The 26,878-nt window shown below is 31.9% G+C and overlaps 1 protein-coding gene across 1 annotated transcript in view; it reads left to right on the top strand.

Moving 5' to 3' along the window:
* Positions 1-4,647: 4,647 nt before the first annotated feature.
* Positions 4,648-26,878, top strand: part of LOC132716198 (protein DDB_G0287365-like) — a 45,444-nt gene continuing 23,213 nt past the window's right edge. Inside the window, exons 1-18 of the mRNA XM_060699408.1 lie at positions 4,648-4,780; positions 10,173-10,309; positions 11,643-11,859; positions 12,304-12,464; positions 13,076-13,217; positions 13,769-13,948; positions 14,325-14,531; positions 14,893-14,997; positions 15,295-15,479; positions 15,815-16,012; positions 16,416-16,555; positions 18,789-18,993; positions 19,584-19,713; positions 20,032-20,095; positions 20,589-20,624; positions 20,956-21,063; positions 21,428-21,611; positions 22,029-22,241. Of these exons, the coding sequence (XP_060555391.1) occupies positions 4,648-4,780; positions 10,173-10,309; positions 11,643-11,859; positions 12,304-12,464; positions 13,076-13,217; positions 13,769-13,948; positions 14,325-14,531; positions 14,893-14,997; positions 15,295-15,479; positions 15,815-16,012; positions 16,416-16,555; positions 18,789-18,993; positions 19,584-19,713; positions 20,032-20,095; positions 20,589-20,624; positions 20,956-21,063; positions 21,428-21,611; positions 22,029-22,241 (2,745 nt within the window). The remainder of the gene's footprint in view (positions 4,781-10,172; positions 10,310-11,642; positions 11,860-12,303; positions 12,465-13,075; positions 13,218-13,768; positions 13,949-14,324; positions 14,532-14,892; positions 14,998-15,294; positions 15,480-15,814; positions 16,013-16,415; positions 16,556-18,788; positions 18,994-19,583; positions 19,714-20,031; positions 20,096-20,588; positions 20,625-20,955; positions 21,064-21,427; positions 21,612-22,028; positions 22,242-26,878) is intronic.

The following is a 26,878-nucleotide window of genomic DNA, read 5'->3' as shown; positions in this document are numbered from 1 at the left end:
GGTTAATAAGTGTCATATCAGTGACAACGCAAAAGTCATACGCATAAGTTGAAAAAAAATGTAAATAACTTAATTTAGGGTATAATCTGTAAAAATACTATAAAGGGTCATGATTAGATCTGTTGTTCTTACTATTGAATAGATTGAGACACCCAGCTGTTATTATTTGTCCTTTTGTGAAGTTGTTTTTGTCTGTGCGTGTGTATGTGGTATTGAACAAATTGAGACAGGCAGCTGTTATTAATTTCGAGATTTTTGTTATATTGTTTTTTATTTAGCGTGAATGACCTAGGGTGACAAGCTGAATAAGATAAACCAAACGAACCCAGAATAGGTCAATACAAACGATATTGCAACAAAAGTTTATTATTATAGATACAGAATGATAAAAATGAGATATGGAATTCAAAGGGAAAGGAACAAAAAAGTAATTTAGACAGCAGACAGTAATTTAGAGAGCGTAAATATTTGATAGGTTTTCCACTAAAATGGTTATATAGTATGTAATATTTGACATGTGTTTTAACGAAAAAAAAAAAAAACTGTTAGCCATTTTGTTTTCTTTAGGAAAGCCATTTTTCTTCTTAAGCGATCTTCAGGAATTTTTCTATTTTTATATATAAAAAAAGGTAAAACCTCACAACTTTTTTATCTCAATGTTATATAGAATTTGGTTTAAACATATTATATTCGTCAAATACACGTATAAAATTTACATGGTATGTACAATCAATTCAAAAAGTATTGGACTGAAAACAACCTATAATTCTTTAAGAAGTCTTTTCCCAATGCATAGTAAGTATTAGTACATGAACTTTAATAAAGCATAAAATATTGAACGTGTGCAAAGAAAATTTTGTAAATGGTTATTAAATGTTAAAATGTCAACAAATACTCTATCATTGTATTCTGAACTAGGTAGATTTCCTCTGTATATTGAAAGATATGTTAGGATAGCAAAATATTGGTTAAAGTTACACGGCGATAAGAGTCAAAACTGTATTTTAACAACTATTCTAAGTTCTCAAAGAAATGATATATCAAATAACTCAAATGTTGTCAACTGGTTATCAAAAGTTCGAGACATGTTACAAAACGCTGGATTTGCCGAAGTATGGTTATATCAAGAATCGGTAAATATTAAAATTTTTATACCAGTATTCAGATCACGTCTCAGGGATATATATGTAACCAAATGGCGAGCAGACATGGCGTTATGCTCTTCCTTGCAATTGTATTCAAATGTTAAAGTTAAATATGAAAGGTCTATTTATCTTAAATTATTAGAAAATGCAAAATACAGATCAGTTCTTGCAAAAATTAGATTAAGTTCCCATAAACTATATATTGAATCTGGAAGACACAGGGGTATTGAAAGAAGTCAGAGAAAATGCACATTATGTACGTCCGGGGATATAGAGGATGAATTTCATTTTATATTTATATGTCCAATTTATAATGATTTTAGAAGTATGTGCATTTTAAGATACTTTACTGTTAATCCTAGTGTTTATAAATTCATACAATTGTTAAACGCAGATAGAAAATTGGTTATTAGAAAATTTGCATTATTTTGTATTAAAGCATTTGAAAGACGAGACAATTTGGTAGATTAGCATATCAATATGATATTATTAATGTAGAAATTTATTTTTGGCATTCTCAATCAATATGTTAGCTATGTCATAATATTTGAATATAACTGATTGAATTTATTATGATATGATTCTTGATGCATGCATTGTAATAATTATACATGTATATGTATGTTATGATGATGGGTGTTGAGCCCAAGTCAGAAATAATGTATATGTTCTGTTCTGTTCATGAAAATGTAAGAAATATTGTCATTTGTTGACAAAAAAGACTGAACATTGTCTTTTATTTTACGGCATCGCTTGATAATAAGACACTGGGCCATGCTAGATACTTAAGTCTGAAATACCTAGTTCAAGAAAATTATAACTGATGAGTTCAGATACAGAGAAAAATAAGACAGAAATTAAAGCAAACGAAACAGAATAATGACCCGAAATCAAATCCTATTAAATATAGAAAATAGATATACAGAATAATGAGTAAAAAATAGTGTTATAGATTGACGCTTGTAAAGAAAACAACTATATAATTATTATCATATTGTGAGATCAGTTTAGTATCAAGAATCAGTCATTATAATGCCTTTGTATTATTCAATTATAAATATCTTTTTTTATTTAACTTGGATTATTTTTGTAGCCTTACAAATAATGTGAGCTTCTTTGTATAGAGTAAATTGTCACTTTTTTGTCATACATTTATTATACTTCTTATGACGACCTTAATGGATGGGTAACTTTATATGAAAAATGATAAGAAATATTGTACAATTTCAGGTTTAATATGAGATAAGTGAGTTTATTAAGTCATTAAAATAAAAAGGTGTCTGATGGAATCTTAAACGTAATACCTCTAATGCCGGCTCGCCACGGCGAGCCGGTATTACGGTAGGATTTTACTGAGAAACAACCTAAAACTCCGAAGCTATCCAAAAATTTAATCGAAGCTTGGCTTCCAGCTTTCTACAAAATTTATCTATCAGGGCTAGGACCCAAAATTATTTAGCCAATCAAATTTAATCTTACATAGCGTCAAAAAACCTTCAATTTTCACGCCATTTTTAAAAATCAGCAAGTATTGTTTTGAGCGCAAAGATATAATGATGATTAAAATGTTTGTCTTTATGAATTCTTTTCAATAAATCATATTTACACTGACTTCTGCTTTAGCGATTTCACCTGTTTTCTCTGTAGTAAGTTTTCGTTTGGTTAATTAACATAAGTGTACATCTGGTTCTGGGCATTTTTCCTTTTTCCTTTTTTCCGGTCATTTTATCCTTTCCGGTATTTAGTGTATGTATTTACTGGCCGGGATCCGGGACGCCCGGGATCCGGGATCGTATAAGATATGGAGGAAAAACCTAATGAACTATATTTGTGTTGATTGTTGTCGTAATGAAAGGCCATTAAACGTTATTTTTTTATTGTATATAATGAACGTTAAATTAATTTAACTTAGAATATAGATATATTTAGAGCTATTTATTTACAAACTTAAAATGCGGAAATCACAATACTTATAATTATATGCCTAATTAATTGGAAAAATGAAAGACTATTTTCTTGAATTGGTCAAATCCCGGGATCCCAATATGTTTTAAAACGATCCCAGCTTTTCTGAAAACTATATACTTGAACTGGCCAATCCGTGAGATCTATTTACATTTTAATACGATCCCGGCTTTTCTGAAAACTATATTCTTGAACTGGTCAATTCCCGGGATCCCTATATGTTTTAATAGGATCCCGGCTTATCTGAAAAACATCTTCTTAGACTGGTCAATTTCCGGGATCCCTATATTTTTTAATAGGATCCCGGCTTTTCTGGCCGAATTGATTGACAACTTGTGTTTACTTTAGGACTTGTGCCTCTCATTCCAATACTAAATAACATACATGTATTACAACTTAATTTTGTATAAAGAGACATCTTTATGAAATCTACCTATCTAACATTTTGTGGTCAAGGTCAACAGGCCATATAGTAAATGTGCATAGACATAGGTTCTTCATTCAATCTGTTTACATGCACCTTCATATATACTCATACTCATCTTGGTTAAACTGAGAGAACTTTATATGTCACTTTCAGTCAATGAGTTTAAGATTTTGAATTTACTGGCCCGAATTCCAGTTTTGAATTTATTCTACTAAATAATTAACAAAATTTTCTTAAATTTACACTGGCCTGAACTTATATACACTGGCCATCGGGCACCGGGCCAGTGTTGACTTCACTTTTATTTTGATGTTCGCTGAAGTCGCTTCAGCTAACAGAACTGTCATTTTTACATTTAAACACACCCCTTGAAAAAAATTACGAAGCGAGTCGCTACTAGCTTTTTTAAAAGCTAACCTTGTTATTTATTTATAAAGAAACGCAAATACACCTAAATAACCCAAGTTCTATTTACAAAATAAGATGTATTGTGTTTCAATAATTTTCTTTATGTATTTCTACTAATCTTAATGAATCGGTTTGTTATTATATGTATTAATTGAAGGTAAACAAATGAAGTCAACACAATATCTACTATTATTACCAAACATCAGCAATTTTGACCTTTAAAATCATTATTTAGTTCAAGTTTCAAAAATTATAATGATATGTGCGTTTTGAATGTCCTTCACTTAAGAGTATTCTGAATTGGTCATTTCAAAGGGCATGGTGACATTTTTTTGGCATCACTAGATTATGTTCAATACCACTACATATAAATCATAAGGTCCTGATTTTCAAACATAACACCTCTGATATATTCATATTTTGATATGTATTTTATTCATTCTGAGTGTGTTAATATATCTGACATAGTAGGCATGTTAATATATAAAAGTTCTTGCTACAATTTGAAATAGTTTACTACATTTATGTAAGATGTATGCACATATTATTTCAAAAACCCGGCATGACAAAACTAAATCAGCGACTATTACTAGGCTTCACAATCTTGACAAATATATTAAAATATGAGAAAATAATCAATATAGAGATACAGGAAGATATGTTAAGCACCGTCTGGTAATCTAAGTAAGATTGGTTTGATGGATGGGTAATTTATCTAATAGTTTACCTAATTTACCTTATATTGTACAATCATATAAAAAGGCAACTTATGAAAATAAAGCTTTAGAAGGTGTTGTTAAAGTGGTGGAGATGGAAAGGTATTTCATACGTGACGGTAAGCATAATTACATTTTTGTAGACTGACTTCCCTTAAGTCTATATACGAAATTGACGGTATGCTTAACTACTTTTTGCGTATGACGCTGTCTCGGTTTTCAATATCTTTACTTTCATTATAGTGTTTGACAGTGTTTATGTATTTTTGGACAAAAGTTTACCACAGAAATGTTATTAAAATGCGTCACTTTGCAAATATAAGTTGTCAAGGTAAATTCTGGTTCTGCAATGATAGCAATCGCCAAATGTAATTGCATTTCTACAAGAAATAAAAAATAGAATAATTATCAAAAATACCAAATTGGATAAATATTTGCAAATGCTGAAATTTATGGTAATTAACGTTTTTGTTTAGTGCGTAAAATACTAGGCCGGCTGAGAAATTTAAATGAAGCCTCAAATTATGATATGAAATTTTACAGAAAAAATGATTACATTAGTTTATATTCAAAATAAAAATAAACATGTAAAAGCAAAACTTATAGAGATACAAGAAAGATGATATTATACTATTTACTGTCATTTATTACATGCTTTTCGATGGTTTATAGAAATATATCAGTGAATTAAAACTGATAATTTCACTGTTTGCGCCACTCGTGAAATATACCTTTTGGTGCTCACTCGGTGAAATATATTCCGATCTTACACTGTACAAACTTAACAAATATCCTCTATATCATAATTCATGTTTGAAAGAAGTTGTTATATGGGCACCCTATTACCAATCGATTATCGAGCTAAAGTTGCATATAAAACATACTTCAAATTAGATTGTTTCTGTATTTCATTTGTTCTTCTTTTGTGGAATGAACACATTTACATTTTACAAAACGCATTAACGTTCAACTACTTTCTAATTACAATGTTACTGAAATGCAGACATATTTTACCAAATACATTAACATTCAACTACTTTCTAATTACCATGTTTCTGGAATGCAGACATTTTTTACGAAATACATTAACATTCAACTACTTTCTAATTAGCATGATATTGAAATTCGGACAATTAAGTAAAATGATGTTCTGTCTATAAAACATTTATATAACATTTTTAACAAAGACGGAAACATATGTTTGACATTATACTTTACATACTAAAGAAACAACATCATTGATGTCTATTATACGGAACAGCTGCTAAATAAATAATATACTTTGAAAAAATATTATCTTTAACAAGTTAATTAACACTTAGCGTGCTGGTGGTAACATACTCTACACATGCGACTAGTGCAAACCAAAATCAGTCAGTACTGCCATACTATGCCTTCTGATCATTGTCTGCACTGTACGCCAGTAAATATTTTAAAAAAAATCCCCGAAATGGTAAAAAGTTGTGTCCATAATGAAGAGTGTACAATTTCAATTGAAGAGTTTTTAATATTTTTCATGATATTTGTGTCGCCTGCTACAGAGTTCTACTTGTAAAGAAATACTAATGCAATTTTGTCCAAACTTTACAGTAATAATCAGTACCAAGTCTAGTTTTGCATATTGTTGGCATTTTTCAGTTAAATAAATTTTGTTAGAGTTATGGCCCTTCAATATATAAGTTTGTCCGAACAACTGCTCCTATACTACAAATGCAATTCGAATGAAATGTTACAGGATTGATAAGTATCTAAAGTTCTTGAGCATTTTTTTTTTCCGGTTGAATGATTTTTGATTGCTGCTCTTAAATAAAAAGGCGTTATGGTCCGTTTATGATTTTTCGGTAATTCTTACTTTCTCTATACAACAGATGTCACTCAAATTTCAATGCAGTCGATTTACATTTCCAACAAACTGTTGAATCACAACTTAATACAACTTCTTAATCGGATAGCATCAGGCGACACATTACTGGTGTCATTTATTCAGAAATACGTGAAAAAGGGGACCATTCGACACATGAACAAAATACATAGAATGATTTCATTTATGGTGATAAGGTTGAATCTCTTTAAAACTATACATTTGTGCAAAGCAATAAATTCTGGCTAAGAATATTGCACACGAAACAAAATACATGTATTGTTATTGAATACGATTTACTCAAATCCGATCTAGACATGTACCCTAGTATAATAGATTGGTGTTCATTATTGAAAGATTAATTATGTTCACTTGGATTGGTCGATGCTTTGATTCACCAAGGCGTAGTAAATGTTGATATGTTTCTATCTATAACAAAGCAAAGGTTTATATAATGATCATTTTATTCAAAACTGGAACGCAAGACTTTATCAAGTCAGTAGGCGGTCCCCTAGTAGGACTTTATTTTTTTTTATTTTATATACAATATCATCTCTTAGATTTCAGCCATACTTAGAATGTTTTAATATTCACAAAATTTTGTCAAACGCTTTCCCGTTTGCGTGTTTTTTCTCATAGATTACAGATAGAAGCTGGCATATGGTCTAAGTCATAGAGGACCCCTTTAAATGAAAGAATGTGTGTAAGATGTGGTAAAATCGAAGAAGAATTTCATTTTCAATTAGAATGTATGTTATTTACCGATAAAAGGAAAAGTATATTGATATACGTTTTTGGACAATACCTAGTATGTTCAAATTGGTTGATCTTGTAAATTCAGAAAATAAAGTCTTAAAGAAAATTGAAATATACATGTATATATACAATGCTTTTAATATTCGAAATTCGGTCCTATACATGCCAATTAAAAGTATTCAAGAAACATTGATAATTATGTAATATATATCATGCACTGTATTGTAATAAGCATCTTAATAAGAAATGTATTGATATTATTTGCATTTTTATCTTTTATTTTACATGTATCTTGTAAGAAATGTGTTAGTAATGTCTCATACACATGTCAAAATAGTAATTAACAAATAAGTTATATTATCATGTATGTTCGACTGCCATACAATCTGTCTCACAGTTTCGTTTCGGTTAGACTGGTTTAATTAATATGGGATTATTATTATAAAAGAAATTTGTGTAATTTAATACAGGTCTCTTGCCTCAATAGTGAGGTAAGATATGTAGGTAAACTGAATTAGTATAATGATTTATGTAATGAACATTAATTATGTTTGTTGTGACACTACTTCATAGTTTATTATTGGCAAACTATATACTAGTAATTTTGATCTGGGTAGCTGAACATCACGAACATTTAATTCATACAGTCCATTTAACAAACATAAAGTACGTGAGTGTAAGACAACCAAAAATCTATATTGCATTGTTCTACGTTCTTACGGATAACTTGTTATTATGACCTTCTCCTGTAAAGTCATAATTATATTGTGATAATATACACTGTTTGTTATCTTGTAGATATGCTGTGTTTTAATATCATCATTGGGCTTATAGCCTTACTTGATTGGAAAAATGTCTTTCTGTATGTCTGTCATGAATTTTGAAAGTTTCGAATTCTGCCAGAAGGTTGTGTGATTGCTCTAGGCATTATGTTAGTTTATCTGGGTTCTCTTACTCGACACAATTTGTGATCGTTTTCTACTTCACTGAAGCAACTAAGGGCTTTATATTGTCTATAACAAGAAAACATGCCTGTCTGTTGTCACTTTTGAAGGTGACGAAATTTAAAATAATTTGTAACATTATCACACTTTCTTTTGACAAAGCGATGAATCATAAAAAGTTGTTCGGTGCAAAGCAATTTTTAAAAAGTGTTAAATTAATGCTCGAAAGCAACGATAAATAAATCATTGCGGGTAATTTAAAGATAAATAACTTGGTTAACTTGGGTATATGTCAGTTTATTGCATTGTCGATGAATCAGCTGAATAAATACAACATACTATTTTACATGCATTAGGAAGGTAGTTTATTTGTTATTTTTAAAGCTTTTACGTGCAAACATAATAAAACACACAATCATATTATTAAACATTTTCAGATTTATATGCGTGTCAGTTAAGTTTGTAGGTACATACATAACACTTATAATATACATCACAATGAGTTCATGTTAAAACTCTTATCTTGCTACTATATTACATGTTAAAATATTTTTTTATTTGATTATGCATATTTACGTTTTGAAAGCGTTTAATGCCTCAAAAACGCATCATTACATGATTTGTGACGTGAATGTTATGATTACTTGTAACTAAAAAGCTTTAGCGGAATACAACCAGTTTTGAAACAAATGTTAGTTTGATATTATCTTTCAGCACATTATCCAGTATAGACACAAACCCACTAGCTTCATTGTGCTTTGAGTTTCTAAATAGCTTCGTAGGAACAAGGTTCTGCTACTAAACCATTTCCCATATATTTATCAACCATACGTTTTTTAATTACAAATAACAGACAAAATATATAAATATAGCAGCAAGCATTTAACTGAACATAAGACTGATGTTCATGTGCATTCTTTAAGGACTCTGTGTTTTTTATATATCTTAGAAGAAACTTTATTTGTCAATATTAAGTGGTTGTGATCCTAACTTGACTTATTGCATCAGTGATTTTAATTTTCAAACTTATTCAAATCATCGTTATTAACTAAGCAATTATCAACCACAGAATTACATGTGCAGCTAAATACTTCAAAACATCAAATTTTGCTGTCTAATTTCACCGATTTAACGAACAAATGTTACTAATTAGCAGAAACCCAATTAATAAAATAAAATCTAAATCATCCTTGAGGGCATGAACTCCTAAAATCTCCCAGCGACTGCTGAAATCCCAAAACGATTTTTAATGACTTAACAGTTCATACATTAGCGATAACATAGAAATTAAAGAAAGACATAAATAATAAAGTTGTTAAGCTAAAGAACAGCAGTTATTAGATTCTTGTTGCATGAATCTTAAAGAAAATTAGGACTATAAATAAGGAAAAATTGTAGTTCGGTATACACTAGACATCATTATTTGTGCAATTTTTCATTGGCGACATATAAGTTGTAATTTTCCACCGTTTAGTTTGTGAAAATGGTATATATCTCAAATCTTTCTAAACATATATCATCCAGTAATTGCATGATTGCCATATAAACGCAATAAGTAAGTAAGAAATTTCAAGATAGAAAATAGAGGTTTTGAATGATATTATTTGTAGTTTTATAGGTAATAAAAAAGAAACATTAAAAATGTTTATGACTTTAAACATAATAAACTTAAAAAACAAATGTCCTTTGTTATTTAAGTTAGATATATAAAATACAATAATTATCATTGTTGATATTTCTTACATTTGTATATAATAATATCATTATGTATAGTTTATTTTCATTGTTTAACCCCGGTAATCAATGGTTTTGTTTTTTCTCTAGAGAAGCCAGTAAAATGTAATTAACGTTCCTTAATATCATCAATATTTATGCAAATCAATATAGAATGTATTTCTACTTTCGTCACAAGCAAATAAATTCAAATGAAACTTATTGGACTATTTTCAGGCAATTCTGCAATGTTTTTCCTTGTTTTGTTGACCAGCGCATTACTGTTGCCAGGCGATGTGCATGCTGAATGTCCCCATACACGCTCTGGTTTGTTGCGGTGGTCAGACAGTGCCACCTGGGGGTCAAATGGAAAGGTCAGTTTATATATTTTATACTACATTTTTATCATTTAGACACTTTGAGAGCTCTTTTTATTCAGATCACAGTCAAAAAATAGAAATGGACTACATTTACCAGATGAGGTTTCTAATAAGTTTTTTTTTCGATATAGTAAGTATACAAATGATGTGATGAAATATTTGTACCTTAGTTTTAAACTTGTTTTTATCATGTTTATTGCATATTTTCGAGGTTGGAATTAAAAACCATTTTATTTGTTGATGGCTGAAAACGGCTTATCTAACTTTTTTATATACAGAACTATGCTTACATTTTCTAATCATTACAACATCATACATTTGTTTATTTTAAGATAGAAGGGCTATCAATAGATCGTATACTACTAGTACATTGTATTTTATAAGTTACTTCCCTTCTATAATACTTGTTCAGAAAGCAGTATGTTCATGGCTCACGCCATGACTGTTGTACTGCCACGATTCCCAGACACCTATGCTTACCTTTATAATTATGACAGTTATGAAATAATTATATAAACAAAGCAGTCTGAAGGACAGCTTAATCCCCTTCCACAGTGAACATGAATGTGTACTTCTTGACCTTTTACCAACCATGACATTGATGTTGTGCCATGCATATCATAAACACATAGTCTCACGATGGTGATTATTTGTGCCAAGTTATTTAAAATATTTCATAAAGTCAAAAAGTTATGGTAAAACATATAACCTTGACCTTGGGGGTAGAAACCTGGATGTTGAGCTCTGCAGATTTTGTCATGGTGGGGGATCATTTGTGCCAAGTAATTTAAAAACCTTTGAATTGTCAGTAAGTTATAGAGCGGACATGAAAAATAGATGTTTTTTCATTGGACCCTGACCTTCAGGGTTGTGACTTGATTATTATGCTCTGCCAATGGTGTCATAATGGTGATCATTTCTGCCAAGTTATCTTAAGAACAATGCAGCGGCTTAAATGTTATGAACGGACACGAATTGTAAACTTTCTAACATTTGACCTGTAAGTGTAACCTTGACTTTAGAGATAGCAATTCAATTATTGCGCTCTGCACATCGTCGTATAATGGTGATCACTTGTGCCAAGTTATTTCAAATTTTTTCAGCGGTTTAAAAGTTATGGTGCGGACACGAATGTCATACGGACGGACAGACGGACGGACGACAAACGGACTGACAGACTGAGGCCATTCCAATAATCCCCTTACACTACGCAGAAGGGGATTAAAAATAGATAATTATATTGATACAATGAATAATTAAAACATAAATGTATCGGTTTTTACGCTTTGTATTTGTTTGTCTGTTTTGTCGTTGTTTTTTTTTCTAGCCAGCAGAGGGTGAAAATGTAAACATATCGCAGAATATATTGATCGACGAATCGCCGCCATCTTTGAAAAACATCACAATACAGGCAAACTACAGTTTGATTTTTGATCCGGAAGTAGAAATTGAGGTGCGCGCAATGAATATTTTTGTGTATGGAAACATGGAGATAGGGAGTGAGGACTGTCCGTACAATAAATCACTTACCATTACACTGACTGGTATATTATCTATCTTTTTTATTGTACACAAAAAAACCCGCATCACAAACATATATTTTGCCGTCATATACCTATAACCATGTAGGTAAATCCGTATTTCCGTAGAGATACCTGTTATTTTCGATATTCCAATCACTTATTACTACAAAATGAGCTATTCACACAAAAGTATCGAATAATTAAACGAATGTAATGATGTTCTAAATAAGAATAACTCAAACTGTTTACTTTTGTTAATAACGTTCACCGTTTAGGCCAAATGTCTTAAAAGCGAGAAAATTGGATTGACGCCTAAAAAATTTCTCCAATACTCGCAAATAAAACAAATTAAAGGATATTTCTTCGATTAAAATAGTAACTCTTCCCATCCAGCACAATTCCGTCATAATTTATATGTTCGAATGTTATTTTTTATTTCTAACCAAGTAAATATAATGTCTATAGGAAACCGGGGAGAACACAACCACGCTAGCAACCCTAAGGTGATTCTCGTAAAAAATGGAGGCACACTGGAAATACACGGTGAACCTCGCTTGTCATGGACTGTATTAAACGAAACCCTACAAGCAACCAAAAACACAGATGATGTTTACTTTGAACATCAGGTAATGTATTTGTTGCTATAATTTATTTTTTCATTCGTTGTTCCTAATTCATATTATTTATTTATTTAAAATTGGGTTGCAAAATAAATAATGCACTTGGTTTCTAATCATTACATGTACTCACTTGAGGAAATATTTGAATAGGTAATGTAGTGAAGAATAAAATAGATTTTGCCTTTAAGTGATCCAAGATCCAAATATATGATTATAAAGGACTTTATGTGCAAAATTTAAACAAAGTTCAAGATAATTAAACTAAGTCAACACTCGCAGCTTTTCGGTCATTTCCGCCAAGCTTTGGAATATAATAATCGGCTAGTTGTTTTGATTCACTTAACAATGCTTTAATATATTTTATTGATATTATCTTCATGATTAAGATTTTTACTTCGAACACAAAAATGCAAAATAGTAACACTGCCTTTATGGATGTGCAACAATCAATAATCAACAATCGGACTTGTTCAAAATAAATGTGCACAGCTTTTGTTTCCTGCATTCCTTACATTTGATACTTAAGATGTGCATTATAATTGTTATTTGTTTTTACAATATACAGTGTAGTATTATCATTATGACTATTATTATATTATTGTTATTGTTTATTCCAGACAAATCCCACATATAACAGCAACATATATCCCCGAATTATTACATACACGGTATCAGTCGATGGAACAGCCGTAAACGTAAAGAGATTTGGGGTCTATAACCTTAGAACAGATGGTCAGGAACTTGTATATCATATAAACAGTAAGCTTTTTGTTCTATAACAAAACCTTTAGATAGCAGAGACATTAATATAGAGACCATTGATTCCGATTATTTCGCTTCAGATTTTGCTTTACATATGCATCTCTATCTGATTTGCGAATCATTTTAAAAGAAAAAGATACCCACACAATATTTCTATTAGCTATTTGCACGCTGTATGTATGAAAATTTCTACATACTATTTTATTCCACGTTGATGAAAACAGGCCGTGTACTTACTTATTAAAATAAAGTCCCAAACTACTGCCGTCCCGAGCCCAGAAGAGAGATGGCCCTGTGGTCAAGGAGCCTGGTCCTCAACTCAATTTTTCCTGATTTCAATCGTAACCAGGGTAACGGCAATATTATTTTCTTCATATGAGACGACACCTCTGCAGGTTAGTCCTAAGATGCGGACTCACGTTTGATTCGGATAAGCTACAGTTTTCGGTAACGAGATACTGAAAAATGTGTTTCAAGCATCTGTCGATTACTCGCCATCATACTGCTTTTATTAACAATGTAATACCATCGTTCTAACAATATTACAGACGTAACTGACGGTGATGTTCTAATGATGGCGTCACAACGAAAGGTACTACAAAAAGCCAACCCAGATCTTACCGCTTACGACGCACTTGAAACTTTGGTGACCGGTGGTGTCACAAATAGCGGCATCTTTCGATCCGTAAATTCAGAAGGAGAAACATGGGCATTCGTATATAAGAAAGGTAATATATTAATGTTATTCTAATACGATAAGGCGCTTTGGCTCTGCGGTGACAAATCCAAGGATCGCGAGGCATATAGTTACGCCATTTCTCAAACCCATTTTTGAAAAATACAATGGAAAACAAATATGCTCTTACCAATCGGAAATTAACACTGCAGAGAGAATATACAAATCGCATGCTGAAAAAAAGAAGGAATAAAGCGTCGCTGCCTTGATTTTCATTACATCGTTTTATGATTATCGTTAAATAAAACATAAATGCTGGCTCGCACTATTTCATAATTTTCAATTATTTCATTTTTCTTATTTCCTTTTACGTCATTTCCTGTTTGAAAAAAAAAACACGTGATAATTTCCTTTTATTTTGAATGAAGGTACACCAAGCAGCCATGACGAAGAGAAAAATCCTCTAGGTACTACATCCACCGCACAGTACAAAGAGAGTGACGATCTAATATACACCGTGGAGTCTATCGGCGATCTAAACGTGAATAAACAATCTGTCAACTTCCGGATTACCAACTTGAACGCTCTTAACCCATTGGTCAGTTTTCTTGATGATGTCACAACATGGCATCCAGGTATCAGACAATTTCTTTCTCTCCCCCCCCCCCCAAAAAAAAAAATAATAATAATAAAAAAGTTGGACTTTCTAAACTTGTCATTCATTGAAATTACGTTACTGATATGTTATTATAATGATCATTTAGAAAGCTCAAAATAATAGAAATTATGTAAATCCTGTATATTTTTATTTGGACAAGAGCAATGGTGCAATATTGTCAACTATTCATTTGCTGAAATGAAGTATTAATTCCATAGCGAACCGAGATTAAATAAAGAATGGTCGCCGAAATGTTATATTGCACGACTGTGCATATGGAATTGTAAATAAACTTTAAGTTTTGTTATCAACGAATGTGTCAACCATTTGTTTTGCAGGTGACGAAATAGTGATCTCCTCAACGGATTTTTCATCGTCACAAGCAGAGAAACGGAAGATTGTCTTCTGCCCAACTTGCAACAACTTTCAGCGCAGAATCGACAGTAAGCAATGGCAACAGAATCCGTCTGCCACCTTACAGCTTATTAAAATTACCTATAACCTTAAAATAAAACTTGTCTCTTTAAAGAATGATTTTAAATAGATAATTTATATTTTTGCTGATAATATCATAAAAGTTTAGGTTATTACGTATTGTCTTATCAATGAATGGTACTTTAGTGAGGTAAGGACCATTCATATGTTAGACAATATTGCAGAAAAAAAACATAGAGAAAATTACTCGGACGACGATTTTTATAATAAATCATTGAAAAATAACTTATATGTCATTGCAACAGAGCCTGTAGAGTACATGCATTATGGGAAAGTGTTACATGACGCGGTTGACATGCGAGCGGAAGTTATGCTGTTGACGCGAAGAGTTGTGATAAGAGGCGAAATGGAATCAACTTGTCATCCTTCAAACGAAAATTGCGGTAAAGCAGAAGTTCTTGGACAAGACACGTTCGGAGCGCACGTAAAGGTATTTTTTAGAATTTTGAATGCATTTTTATAGAGCTTTGACATTTTTATCAGGTCTCGCTATAGATACAGTTAAGCATATGTGATTAATTTTGAGATATCAATATTATTTATAACAGTTATTAAATAACTGAAAATCATAAGAATTTTAAAGAAAGACCAGCTATGTAAATCCCAAAGTGTTTTGTCGAGAACACAGGCCAGATGTTTTAAAGACTGTTATAGAAGAAACTGCAATCTACAAGGATCAAACATGCAACTCGTGGTTTGACTAGGACATTATAACAACCCTTTGTCTAAATAATTTATTCATACCATTTACAAATTCTATTACAGGTATTGTACGGGTACAGAGCCGTCCACATAGAAAACGTAGAAATTTACAATGCCGGACAGCAAACGGACTTAGGGCGATATCCATTTCATTTCCACATGTGTTTTGGTGCCAACCAGAACCAACCCTATATCAAAGGCTGCAGTATACATGATACGTTTGCTAGATGTGTGACAATACATGGATCCAATGACGTCTTGGTAACATCTTAAAAGCATTTCTAAAACAATACAGGATTTATTCATTCTTGAATAATTATTTATCTAATAAAGGTTTAATATTTTCTTAAAACAGTTCTGTTCTTTCAAATTGAACATAAAATATATATTTTGTTCCTAAATAAGAAAAGAAATAGACCTAAATAACGTTTTTGGGAAGATTATTTACTTTCAGTCTTAATCAGGTCTTAAACCAGTACAATTGATGATTTGAGCAATAATATATACATATGAGGTTGAAACATATCAAATAATAAAAACACATGTTTTTCATGTAATGTTATATAATATTATATCACATTGCGCACGACGACCACATGAAAATCGTAGCTGGTAGTTCCATTGGATGTGATGTCACGCGTTCTGTCACGTGATTTCCTTACAGGTTTCCGACAATGCCTGCTACAATCATATGGGACATGGCTATTACTTAGAAGATGGTGCCGAGTTTGACAACGTCTTTGATGGAAATTTAGCAATAAATGCTCGAAAGGGAACCGGAAAACTTGAACCGAGCGATGCAGAGTGAGTGTAAACTGTCTATACCCTGTTCCATAACTATACCTGTTCCATATCTACCTCTGAAAAAATGACTTCCTTTCAATTTCTTTTCCATTTTTATGCCCCCGCCATGTAATGGCCGGGGCATATAGTGTTACCCTGTTCCGTCCTTCCGTCCTTCCGTCCTTCCGTCATTCCGTCATTCCGTCCTTCCGTCATTCCGTCATTCTGTCATTCCGTCATCATCAGTTTCCGTTCATTATCTTAGTAACGGTTGCACATATTCAACTCAAATTTGACATATGGATATCTCATGAGAAAATACAGGTCAAGTTCGAATTTGGTCATGGTTCGATGATTTTTGGCAGAGTTATGCCCCTTTTACTTTGAAAATAATATGAAATTTTCAGTTTCCGTTCATTATCTCCCGAACGGTACAACACATTCAACTCAAATTTGACATATGGATATGTCATGAGAAAATACAGGTCAAGTTCGAATTTGGTCATGGTTCAACGATTTTTGGCAGAGTTATGTCCCTTTTACTTTGAAAATAATATGAAATTTTCAGTTTCCGTTCATTTTCTCCCCAACCATACAACACATTCAACTCAAATTTGACATATGGATATGTCATGAGAAAATACAGGTCAAGATTGAATTTGGTCATGGTTCGATGATTTTTGGCAGAGTTATGCCCCTTTTACTTTGAAAATAATATGAAATTTTCAGTTTCCGTTCATTATCTTAGTAACGGTTGCACATATTCAACTCAAATTTGACATATGGATATGTCATGAGAAAATACAGGTCAAGATCGAATTTGGTCATGATTCGATGATTTTTGGCAGAGTTATGCCCCTTTTACTTTGAAAATAATATGAAATTTTCAGTTTCCGTTCATTATCTCCCCAACGGTACAACACATTCAACTCAAATTTGACATATGGATATGTCATGAGAAAATACAGGTCAAGTTTGAATTTGGTCATGGTTCGATGATTTTTGGCAGAGTTATGCTCCTTTTACTTTGAAAATAATATGAAATTTTCAGTTTCTGTTTATTATCTCCCCAACAGTACAACACATTCAACTCAAATTTGACATATGGATATTTTTTTGGAATGCCAAGGTCAAGTTCGAATTTGGTCATGGTTCAATAATTTTTGGCAGAGTAATGCCCTTTTCACTTTGAAAAAAATATGAAATTTACAGTTTCTGTTCATTATCTACCCAACAGTGTTACATATTCAACTCAAATTTGACATATGGATATGTCAAAGGAATGGGCAGGTCAAGTTGGAATTTGGTCATGGTTCGATGATTTTTAGGCAGAGTTATGTCCCTTTCACTTTGAAAATAATATAGATACATCTTAGGAATAAGCAGTTTAAGTTTGAATTTGGTCGTGGTTCAATGATTTTGGACAAACTTATCTTTCTTGAATATTGGAAAAAATTTTGAACTTTCAGTTTCAGCACTCATACTTTTGTGGAAATGTATGTAGCCATTATTTTGGCTACAAATATGAAATATGCTATTTTCAAAAGGTTAAGACTGAATAATTTCAGTGCTTTGAATATTGTATGAAAATGGTTTGTGTTAACATTGAAAAGTTTTAAGGGCTTTGAACTTAAAATGAAAACAATAATTTGTGCAAACAAATTTGGAACTAAATATAATAACATCTGAAATTTTGGCTGCATGCGGGGGCATCCGTGGCATGATGACACATTTCTAGTTCTTTTTTAAGTGTTCCTGTTTTACTTGTCCCTTTGGTTCCTAATGTATTGACAATTTCTGTTGTTTCTTTTTCTTCATCATTCCGCCAAGTTCTTTGTCCATTTAAACCACTCAATTTCCTTTGTTCCCATTGAATATAGCTGCTCCATCCGTATTCCAATTTGCCGACAAATTTTATTTATGGAATAGATCTATCTACATAACTCAATTTATTTAGAAACGGAAGAACATTTTCACGCATCATTATTTTGCGAAAGGCAAAAAGTGATACTGAAAGAACAAATTTTATCAGTATAAAATCTGATCGGTTCAAAACTGTTCTTATAGCGGCAGATTAATTTATGCGTGTCCCTAACAAACATCGTAATTACTTAAACCTGCATAATTTACTTATATGATTAATGGTAGAAAAAAGCGATGTTCTGGCCATTATTCCATAACTTTATGTCACAATGAAGCATATTATTTTCTCTCTGTGTTTGTTTAATAAAATTGGTGTTTGTCTTTTTCGTAGCCGTCCATCTGGATTTTGGATTACAAATCCTAGAAACACTGTAATAAACAACCATGCAGCCGGTGGAGAAGGGACCGGTATCTGGGTGATATTCCCGAAAGAACCGTTGCCTCCATCTCGACAGTTCAACTTGATGGAAGAGTTCGAAGTGAGAAGAACTCCATTAAAAGAGTTCACAAATAATGTAGCACATTCGAACGACTTTGTAAGTTGAATAAGAACGGTTTTCATAGAGATTAAATGATATTGCTGTGTTATAAAATGTGTTTGAATAAATGGCCAGGTTTTTTGATAATATAAACATTTATTTTTTGCTTGAAGCACAGGTAATGTTTAAAGATGTCATTTACATAGCACAAAATTAGATATTTAAGTATGGTTGGAGATTAGGGAGAGGATGGTATATTAATATATGATATCCATTTAACATGGATCTTACTTTAACTAAAAACCAATGAAGAAATATTTCTAAATATGCTCTTTTACTAAAATAAGAACTGTTTGATAATCAATAGTTTTAAAAAAAATTTGTATAAATCACACGTTTACTTTCTTGCGCAAAAAGGTCCTGATCTACACCCTTCACATGAATAATATAAAAGAACAGTAAAATTTGTCAATAGCGATCAAAAGCTATACAAAGTTTTTTGTTGAATGTTTATTTCTTCTCAATGGTCAAATGGTAGTAGAGGAATCTTAGAGAGCGACTTCTTACAGTTAAAGAACATTATGATTGTCTTTATAGGTGGTCTGTTATTGGAAATTAACAGTACCTATTTTATCGTCATATTTCAGTTTGGAATCCATATAGGTGCGAGGATAGAGGATAATCGGGATACTCATTGTTGTAATATATGGCAGCCCCTTGCCGATCCTAAAAATGCATCCTCGGCTCCAATCGATGTAATATTTCAAAATATAACAGGTGAGGGTATAAATATTAGCTTTTGACTGAAAGGTGTTTGGGTATCAGACATAATGAAAACAATGTGTATATAGTTAAAGAATACAATAGCTATGTGGATAGCGTTTTTTAATTGCATGACCAGTATTGAGAAAATATTTACTAAAGGCCGATTATGAATTTGTAACCAAGGATATTTTTTCACAAATTCTTTAGAGGAAGCATCAAAGATAATTTGAATATGTAAATAAATCAAAGTCAACTATTTACTGGCATCCTTATCTGCTGCACATGGATGATCACTTACATTGTTATAAACAATATCATGATTAAATTCAGGTTTCAAGAACGAAAAGTTCAACATATGGATAGAGGGAAGTTTACTTCAGGTTTCAAGAATATCGTAAGTATCATCAATTACACACATATAAATTTAATATCTTACAATTATCACGTATGACGACAGTGAGAAGCATACTGCCAAAAGAGATTTAGAGATAATGATGATGATGATGACGACGATAATGATGATGGATTGATGTTTTTGATATGTTAAGATCATTACAGTGATAATGATGATGATGATGATGGTGATGATTATGGTGAATAAAATGGAGATGACAATAAATATGATAATGATGATAATCATGATGATACAGGAACACAATGATGACGACGACAATGATGATGATGATTTGGATGGCTATAATGATGGTGATGATTATTGATGATGATCGGCTTTGGTGTTGGTGATGATGATATATCGGATGTCTATAAAAGAAAAATGATTATTTGTATTGCTTTAAATTTAAATGTATTTTATTAATTATATGATGATCTAGAGACATATGGCTTTTATATACTAATTCTTTTATTCTGGTTTTTGTTACTTTCAGGGTTGCTGACAGCACAAACGGCATCATGGTTTCTAAGTAAGAAAAAATAATATCTTGCATTACTTTAACTACAACGGATTTTTTAAAAAGATATGTTAGCTATCTATATTTCCATAATAGTGATCAGTCATAAAACTTGTACATTTCTTAAGCCGTGCCCTGCTGAAGTACCTAAATGGACTTGTCCGTCTTTCATTTTGGATATGTTCATTATCAATTTTAGAGTATCAAAATGTTGGTCAGCCATCATTATAGGGCCTGATCTATACTGGTAGCTAATATCTTTTGATTCCTGTAGATGTTTAAGTCAGAAATTACATAGGCATTAAAGAGAAGATACACTAGCAAATTCTAATTCATTTTACAGTGAAAAACTACTCGAGCATGCTGGGACTCTGAGCTATTCTGTTATCATTGGCGACAGCGACAATATCGGCGAACCTTCGTCTGGGTCTACCAGAAGCTTGGTTCAAACGTATGTACATGTTATTATAAATGTGTGACCAATACACATGTATAACAAAATTCAAACGTTTAATAAACAAATACACTTGTAAAAATATACAAGTACCAACTTATTATCAAAAATGTGCTACACTGTCTTGAAATTTACAATCAAAATGGTTGCAAGTTTTGTTAAGATTTCAAGGCTTTTCAAGATTTTGTTCAAAAGTCATGGTTCATTTGAAGCATGCGACATGTGAAGCAAACAGTTGAACAAATTAAAAGAAAAAATCTAATTTCGGTCATTGTTCAGTAAATGTAGGTCATTATATAGCAAAATTATGTCGTAGGCCGAAATGGAGTTAATGTAGGTTATAATGGTGTCTTCATTTCAGGAATGCCCCTCATTCTGGTATTGCAATGTGGAGGGGTGTGAACAACTATCACCATATCTGGTTTGACGGTTTTAAGCCAAATAACCTTTACGACAATGCCGCTATAATGAAAAAGAGAGGCGAACGGTATTTTTTCTCAGTAACAAACGCATTTAGAGATGTATTGTTTGCACATGATGACGCGGTAAGAATTTGCATGCACTTTATCACTTTATGATAGCTGTAGAATAGACACTTTTTATTTAAGGTTGGGAGAAAACAAAAACAAATGTTTGATAAAAATGACAACGACGATATGAAAACACGTACTCTTGAAACCAATTTTACAAGCCGTCAGTGACCACACTTCCTTGTCATTGGGGTTGTTTCCCTTTTTTGTGCGTTGGCACTTTACTACTAGCGGGAATTCGGCAACTCTCCATGCGAGAGTAGTAGAAAGTTTACAATTTAACAGAATTTGAGGGTGGGACTTTTATTCGAAGATTGGATTTAAAAAAACAAAAACAAAGACACCAACGCTCTTCGTAAAGGGCTGCAACAGAGTAAATTGAATGTTCCATAATGTATCACACTTAATCATGTAACGTCTATATTTTTACAGGATAGTGTTGGAAATTATTTCATGTCTGGTAACAAAACTAACCCGGGCTGGGAAAACAACAGAGATGGGGAACTTATGATGGGATTAACATGGAACAAGAATTCCACAGATAAGTGGTTCATCGTGAAGCCGGATCCTTTCTCTGCAGCAGCCCCTGATTGCAAACTTAGACCAAATTGGAGGTTGGCTATGTCCAAAACAAAATATGGAAATGTAAGTTTACTCAGCTATTGCAATATATCACTTTAAATGCCGTTTTTTTGTATTTTGCAAAGATAGCACACAGAGCTTATCTATAACGGTTATATTCTTAAACAAGTATAGTGTAATGTTTTTGAATATAGAGTGGAACACATGTATATTAACTTTTATGGTTGATATGGCATTAAACATCTTGCTGAATTTGTAAAATGGATTCATCCTTGAATTTGAAACGGTTGATGCGAAGCTTAAGGGATTTTATTATCGAAATACAAACATTCAGCTTCCAACAGTATAGAACCTAGTCTAAAAAGTTATAAAACTTTTCTCTGAGATCTATTTCGGATCTCAGGATTTTTAATAGTTAGTGCATATTCTTTGCTTGTTTCTGACCAATCAAATACCTGAGATCTGAATTTGAGATATGGTATTTTTGCTATAACCTCTAACCGGGGGTCATACTGTATGGTTGTTGATCTATACTGGAGGCATGGGCTAATCACCAACGCTTCCAACAGGATAAGTGTTAATGTCTGGAATAAATTAATTGTGAACTTCATTCAAGTTTTTAAAATTTAATTCTAGCAACGACATAACTTATTTTTTGGGATTGAAAACAACGATGAATGTTTATTGATGCAAAATAAAAATAAAAGAAACAGACGCGGGGTATTAATCACTTCCTGTAGAGACATATTTCATGAAATTTGATCTCTGAAATTTTGATATCGAAACTATTTTACTTTGAATAATATCATGAAGTTTATTTCTCTTTTTCAATATTTATAGTTACCTTGATAAATTATGTCATTTACATTGTTTCCCTTTGGCATCTAATATCTACAAAACTTATTAGATTTCTATCTAAATCGTACCGGAGATAGGCAAACATTTTCTTCCTATTTAGTTTTTGCTTTGGGGCTTGTCTAGCTTTACAATCGAAAAAAATTCATGGCCTTAAACTTGGCAGATATCATAAGATGCTTTGTATTGCTTTGGTGGATAGCGAAAAGAAGGCAGTAATCTGCTATATAACACTGAAAGCAGACCAGAATGGCACGATCTACGGTGTCCTTATCGTGCCATTTAGAATGTCGTCCGTCGCGTCTAAGGGTAGACACACGACAATGCGAAGTGACATCGCGACAATGCGAAGCGACGCTCGACAACGCGAAGCGATATGCGACAATGCGAAGCGACGCTCGACAGTGTCAAACGATATGTCGCACTGTCGCCTAGAAATGTCGCGGTAAAAAAGGGCGACATTTAAGAAATGTCGCTTCGCGTTGTCGAGTGTCGCTTCGCATTGTCGAGCATCGCTTCGCGTTGTCGCGATGTCACTTCGCGTTTGTCGCGATGTCACTTCGCGTTGTCGCATTGTCACTTCGCATTGTCGAGTGTCGAGGTTGGTAGAAGTGCATACCACGACACTCGACAATGCGAAACGACAACGCGACAATGCGATACGACGCTCGACAATGCGAAGTGACACTCGACATCGCGAAGCGACATTTTTAAAATGTCGAGTAAATGTCGCGTTATTTTTATGATTTTTACACCGCGACGCTCAACATTGCGAAGCGACACTCGACAATGCGAAGCGACACTCGACAACGCGAAGCGATACTCGACAACGCGAAGCGACACTCGACAATGCGAAGCGACATTTGGAATAATATCGTATCGCATTGTCGTGCGTCTACCGGTGCTTGGTCAGAATTTACTAACGATCATGGAAGGGGTCGCACTAAACTGCTGACGAATTAGCTGACGATATAGATATATAGGAAACTGCTGACCAGTTAAATAAAGAAGGATTATCGGAAAATGCTGACCAGTTACACAAAGAAGGGAAACATTGAAGGTGTGAAGTTATATATAAAACACGCCGTAGGGGGTAATAAAAAGATGGGAAATTACTTTTATTCTTTTAATTATATTTTTAATTTTTGCATTTATATGACTATGTTTATAAACTAAATTAATATATACATTTAAAGTACCATAATATCATACATTTTAACACGGATTTACATTACTACATGTAATATAAATCCGTGATTTTAAAAAGGATATATTAAACAGCTTTTTATACCTCTAAAGATATGCAAAAATTTGAATTAATGTTTTATAAAGAATTATGATGTTATGAGTTTTTATCAAAATTCTCTTGTTAGTGATATTTCAATAGAAAAAATCTTGTAACGGAAAAAAAATGTATTTTCAAAAGCAATAATTGCAATTTGAATTAATATTAAATAAGTCAGCAGTGTTTTAACTTAATTAAATGTCGACAAAATTTTATACAATATATTGAATTTCGTACATTATAAAATGAATTAAAAATTCACGACAAAATATATTTTTTTTCTATATTTCTAACTGGTCAGCAGTTTCCCTATATATCTAACTGGTCAGCAGATTCTACTACATGTGTATATGTTTAACTGGTCAGCATTTTCTCGCCTGAATGTAAAGAGCGTTAAATTTGCTAACCATATAGAATAAGAAGAGTTTTACGGCTTAAATCAATTTGAATAACATTAAATTGGTCAGCAGTGTTTTTACTTAATTAAATGTCGACATAATTTTATAAAATAAATTGAATTTGCATACATAATAAAAATGAATTACAATTTCACGGCAAAATATATTTTTCTCTATATATCTAACTGGTCAGCAGTTTCCCTATATATCTAACTGGTCAGCAGATTCTACTATATATGTTTAACTGGTCAGCATTTTCTCGCCTGAATGTAAAGAGCGTTAAATTTGCTGACCATTATAGAATAAGAGAGTTTTACGGCTTAAATCAATTGAATTAACATTAAATTGGTCAGCAGTGTTTTTTACTTAATTAAATGTCGACAAAATTTTATACAATATATTGAATTTCGTACATTATAAAATGAATTAAAATTTCACGACAAAATATATTTTTCTCTATATATCTAACTGGTCAGCAGTTTCCCTATATATCTAACTGGTCAGCAGATTCTAACTGTATGTTTAACTGGTCAGCATTTTCTCGCCTGAATGTAAAGAGCGTTAAATTTGCTGACCATATAGAATAAGAAGAGTTTTACGGCTTAAATCAATTTGAATTAACATTAAATTGGTCAGCAGTGTTTTTACTTAATAAATTGTCGACATAATTTTATATAATATATAAAATTTGCATACATTATAAAATGAGTAACAATTTCACGGCAAAATATATTTTTCTCTATATATCTAACTGGTCAGCAGTTTCCCTATATATCTAACTACAACTACAACTACAACTACAAATATTTTATTGCATTAAAACAACATGTTCCATAGCAATACAATTTTTTATACAAAGACATGGTTTACAGAAGAGCACAATAATATAATATATATATGTATCTGCATTAAAGATGACTAGTTATTTCGCAAGTTTGCATAGTATATATATTTTGCTAAATTATTAATTATTGCTTTTGATTTTGCACATATGAGATTAACAAATTTCTGTTTAGTAGGCCACGTATAATAATATCTCTTTATATATTTTGATCTTAAGTCATGGAATTTTAGAACATATTAATACAAAATGATACTCATTTTCTATAAGACCGGCATTACAATTACTACACAATCTTTCATTTCTTGGTATATTTCTATGCCGTCCACGTTCAATAGCCAAACTATGAGAAGATGAACGAAATTTGGGATAAAGCTACCCTAAATTTCGGTTCAACGATAAAATCCAAATAGTTTTCAAATTCGAATGAATGTTTAAATAAACAATATGTATCTAATCTAGACGAGTTATTAATTGAGGAATACCAACTTTGATAGAAATATGTCTAAAATTCGTTGTTTAATAATACTAAAATCTATATATATAGTAAACTGATTTTTCCCACATATAAAACAAGCCAGTCTGCTCTAAAATAGTCTTAACAGTATATGCCGCAGTTTTTACCACTATAAGTTACACCATTGTCGGCATCTGTTTTTAACATAATAAAAATTTTATACAATATAGTTCTTTCATTAAGTTTAAGAAGTTTTAACCAGTATTTGATCAATATTAGTTTTCTATGAATGGACATTGGTGTACGACCAAGTTCACCATATAACACATCTACATTGGTTGATTGTTTCACACATAAACAATCTTCTACAAAACTTTGTATGTATAATTTCTATGTTCGGACCAGCATGATGCCCCCACACTTCTGCAGCATAATTTAATGTTGGTAAAAACAATACTATCAAATAAACTTATCATTTGGGAAACTGGAAGTTCCAACTGGTTACATACAATAAATAGATTGTGTAGTTAATATGACGCATGTTGCGCAATATATTTTTGAGTTCTGTTCCAGTTCCCATTTTTAAAAAGATACACACCTAAATATTTAAAAGATTCTACAATTTTCAAATTCTAGTGTTATACAAAAAGAAATCATAAGATCTATGTCTACCATTTTCAAAAATCATTACTTTTGTTTTTAGATACATTTAATTTCAGATTCCACATATTGCAATAATGTTCTATATCATTCAAGATAGATTGTAATGAATTTGGATCATGTGTGAAAACTACAGCGTCGTCTGCAAATAACAACAAAAATACCTGTATATCATCAATGTTAACAATACCAGGAATGTTCCTA

The sequence above is a fragment of the Ruditapes philippinarum genome, unplaced genomic scaffold, assembly GCF_026571515.1.
Source record: "Ruditapes philippinarum isolate M1 unplaced genomic scaffold, ASM2657151v2 ctg115_1_1_1_1, whole genome shotgun sequence".
Lineage (NCBI taxonomy): Eukaryota > Metazoa > Mollusca > Bivalvia > Venerida > Veneridae > Ruditapes > Ruditapes philippinarum.
This window is presented reverse-complemented; position numbering and strand designations above follow the sequence as displayed.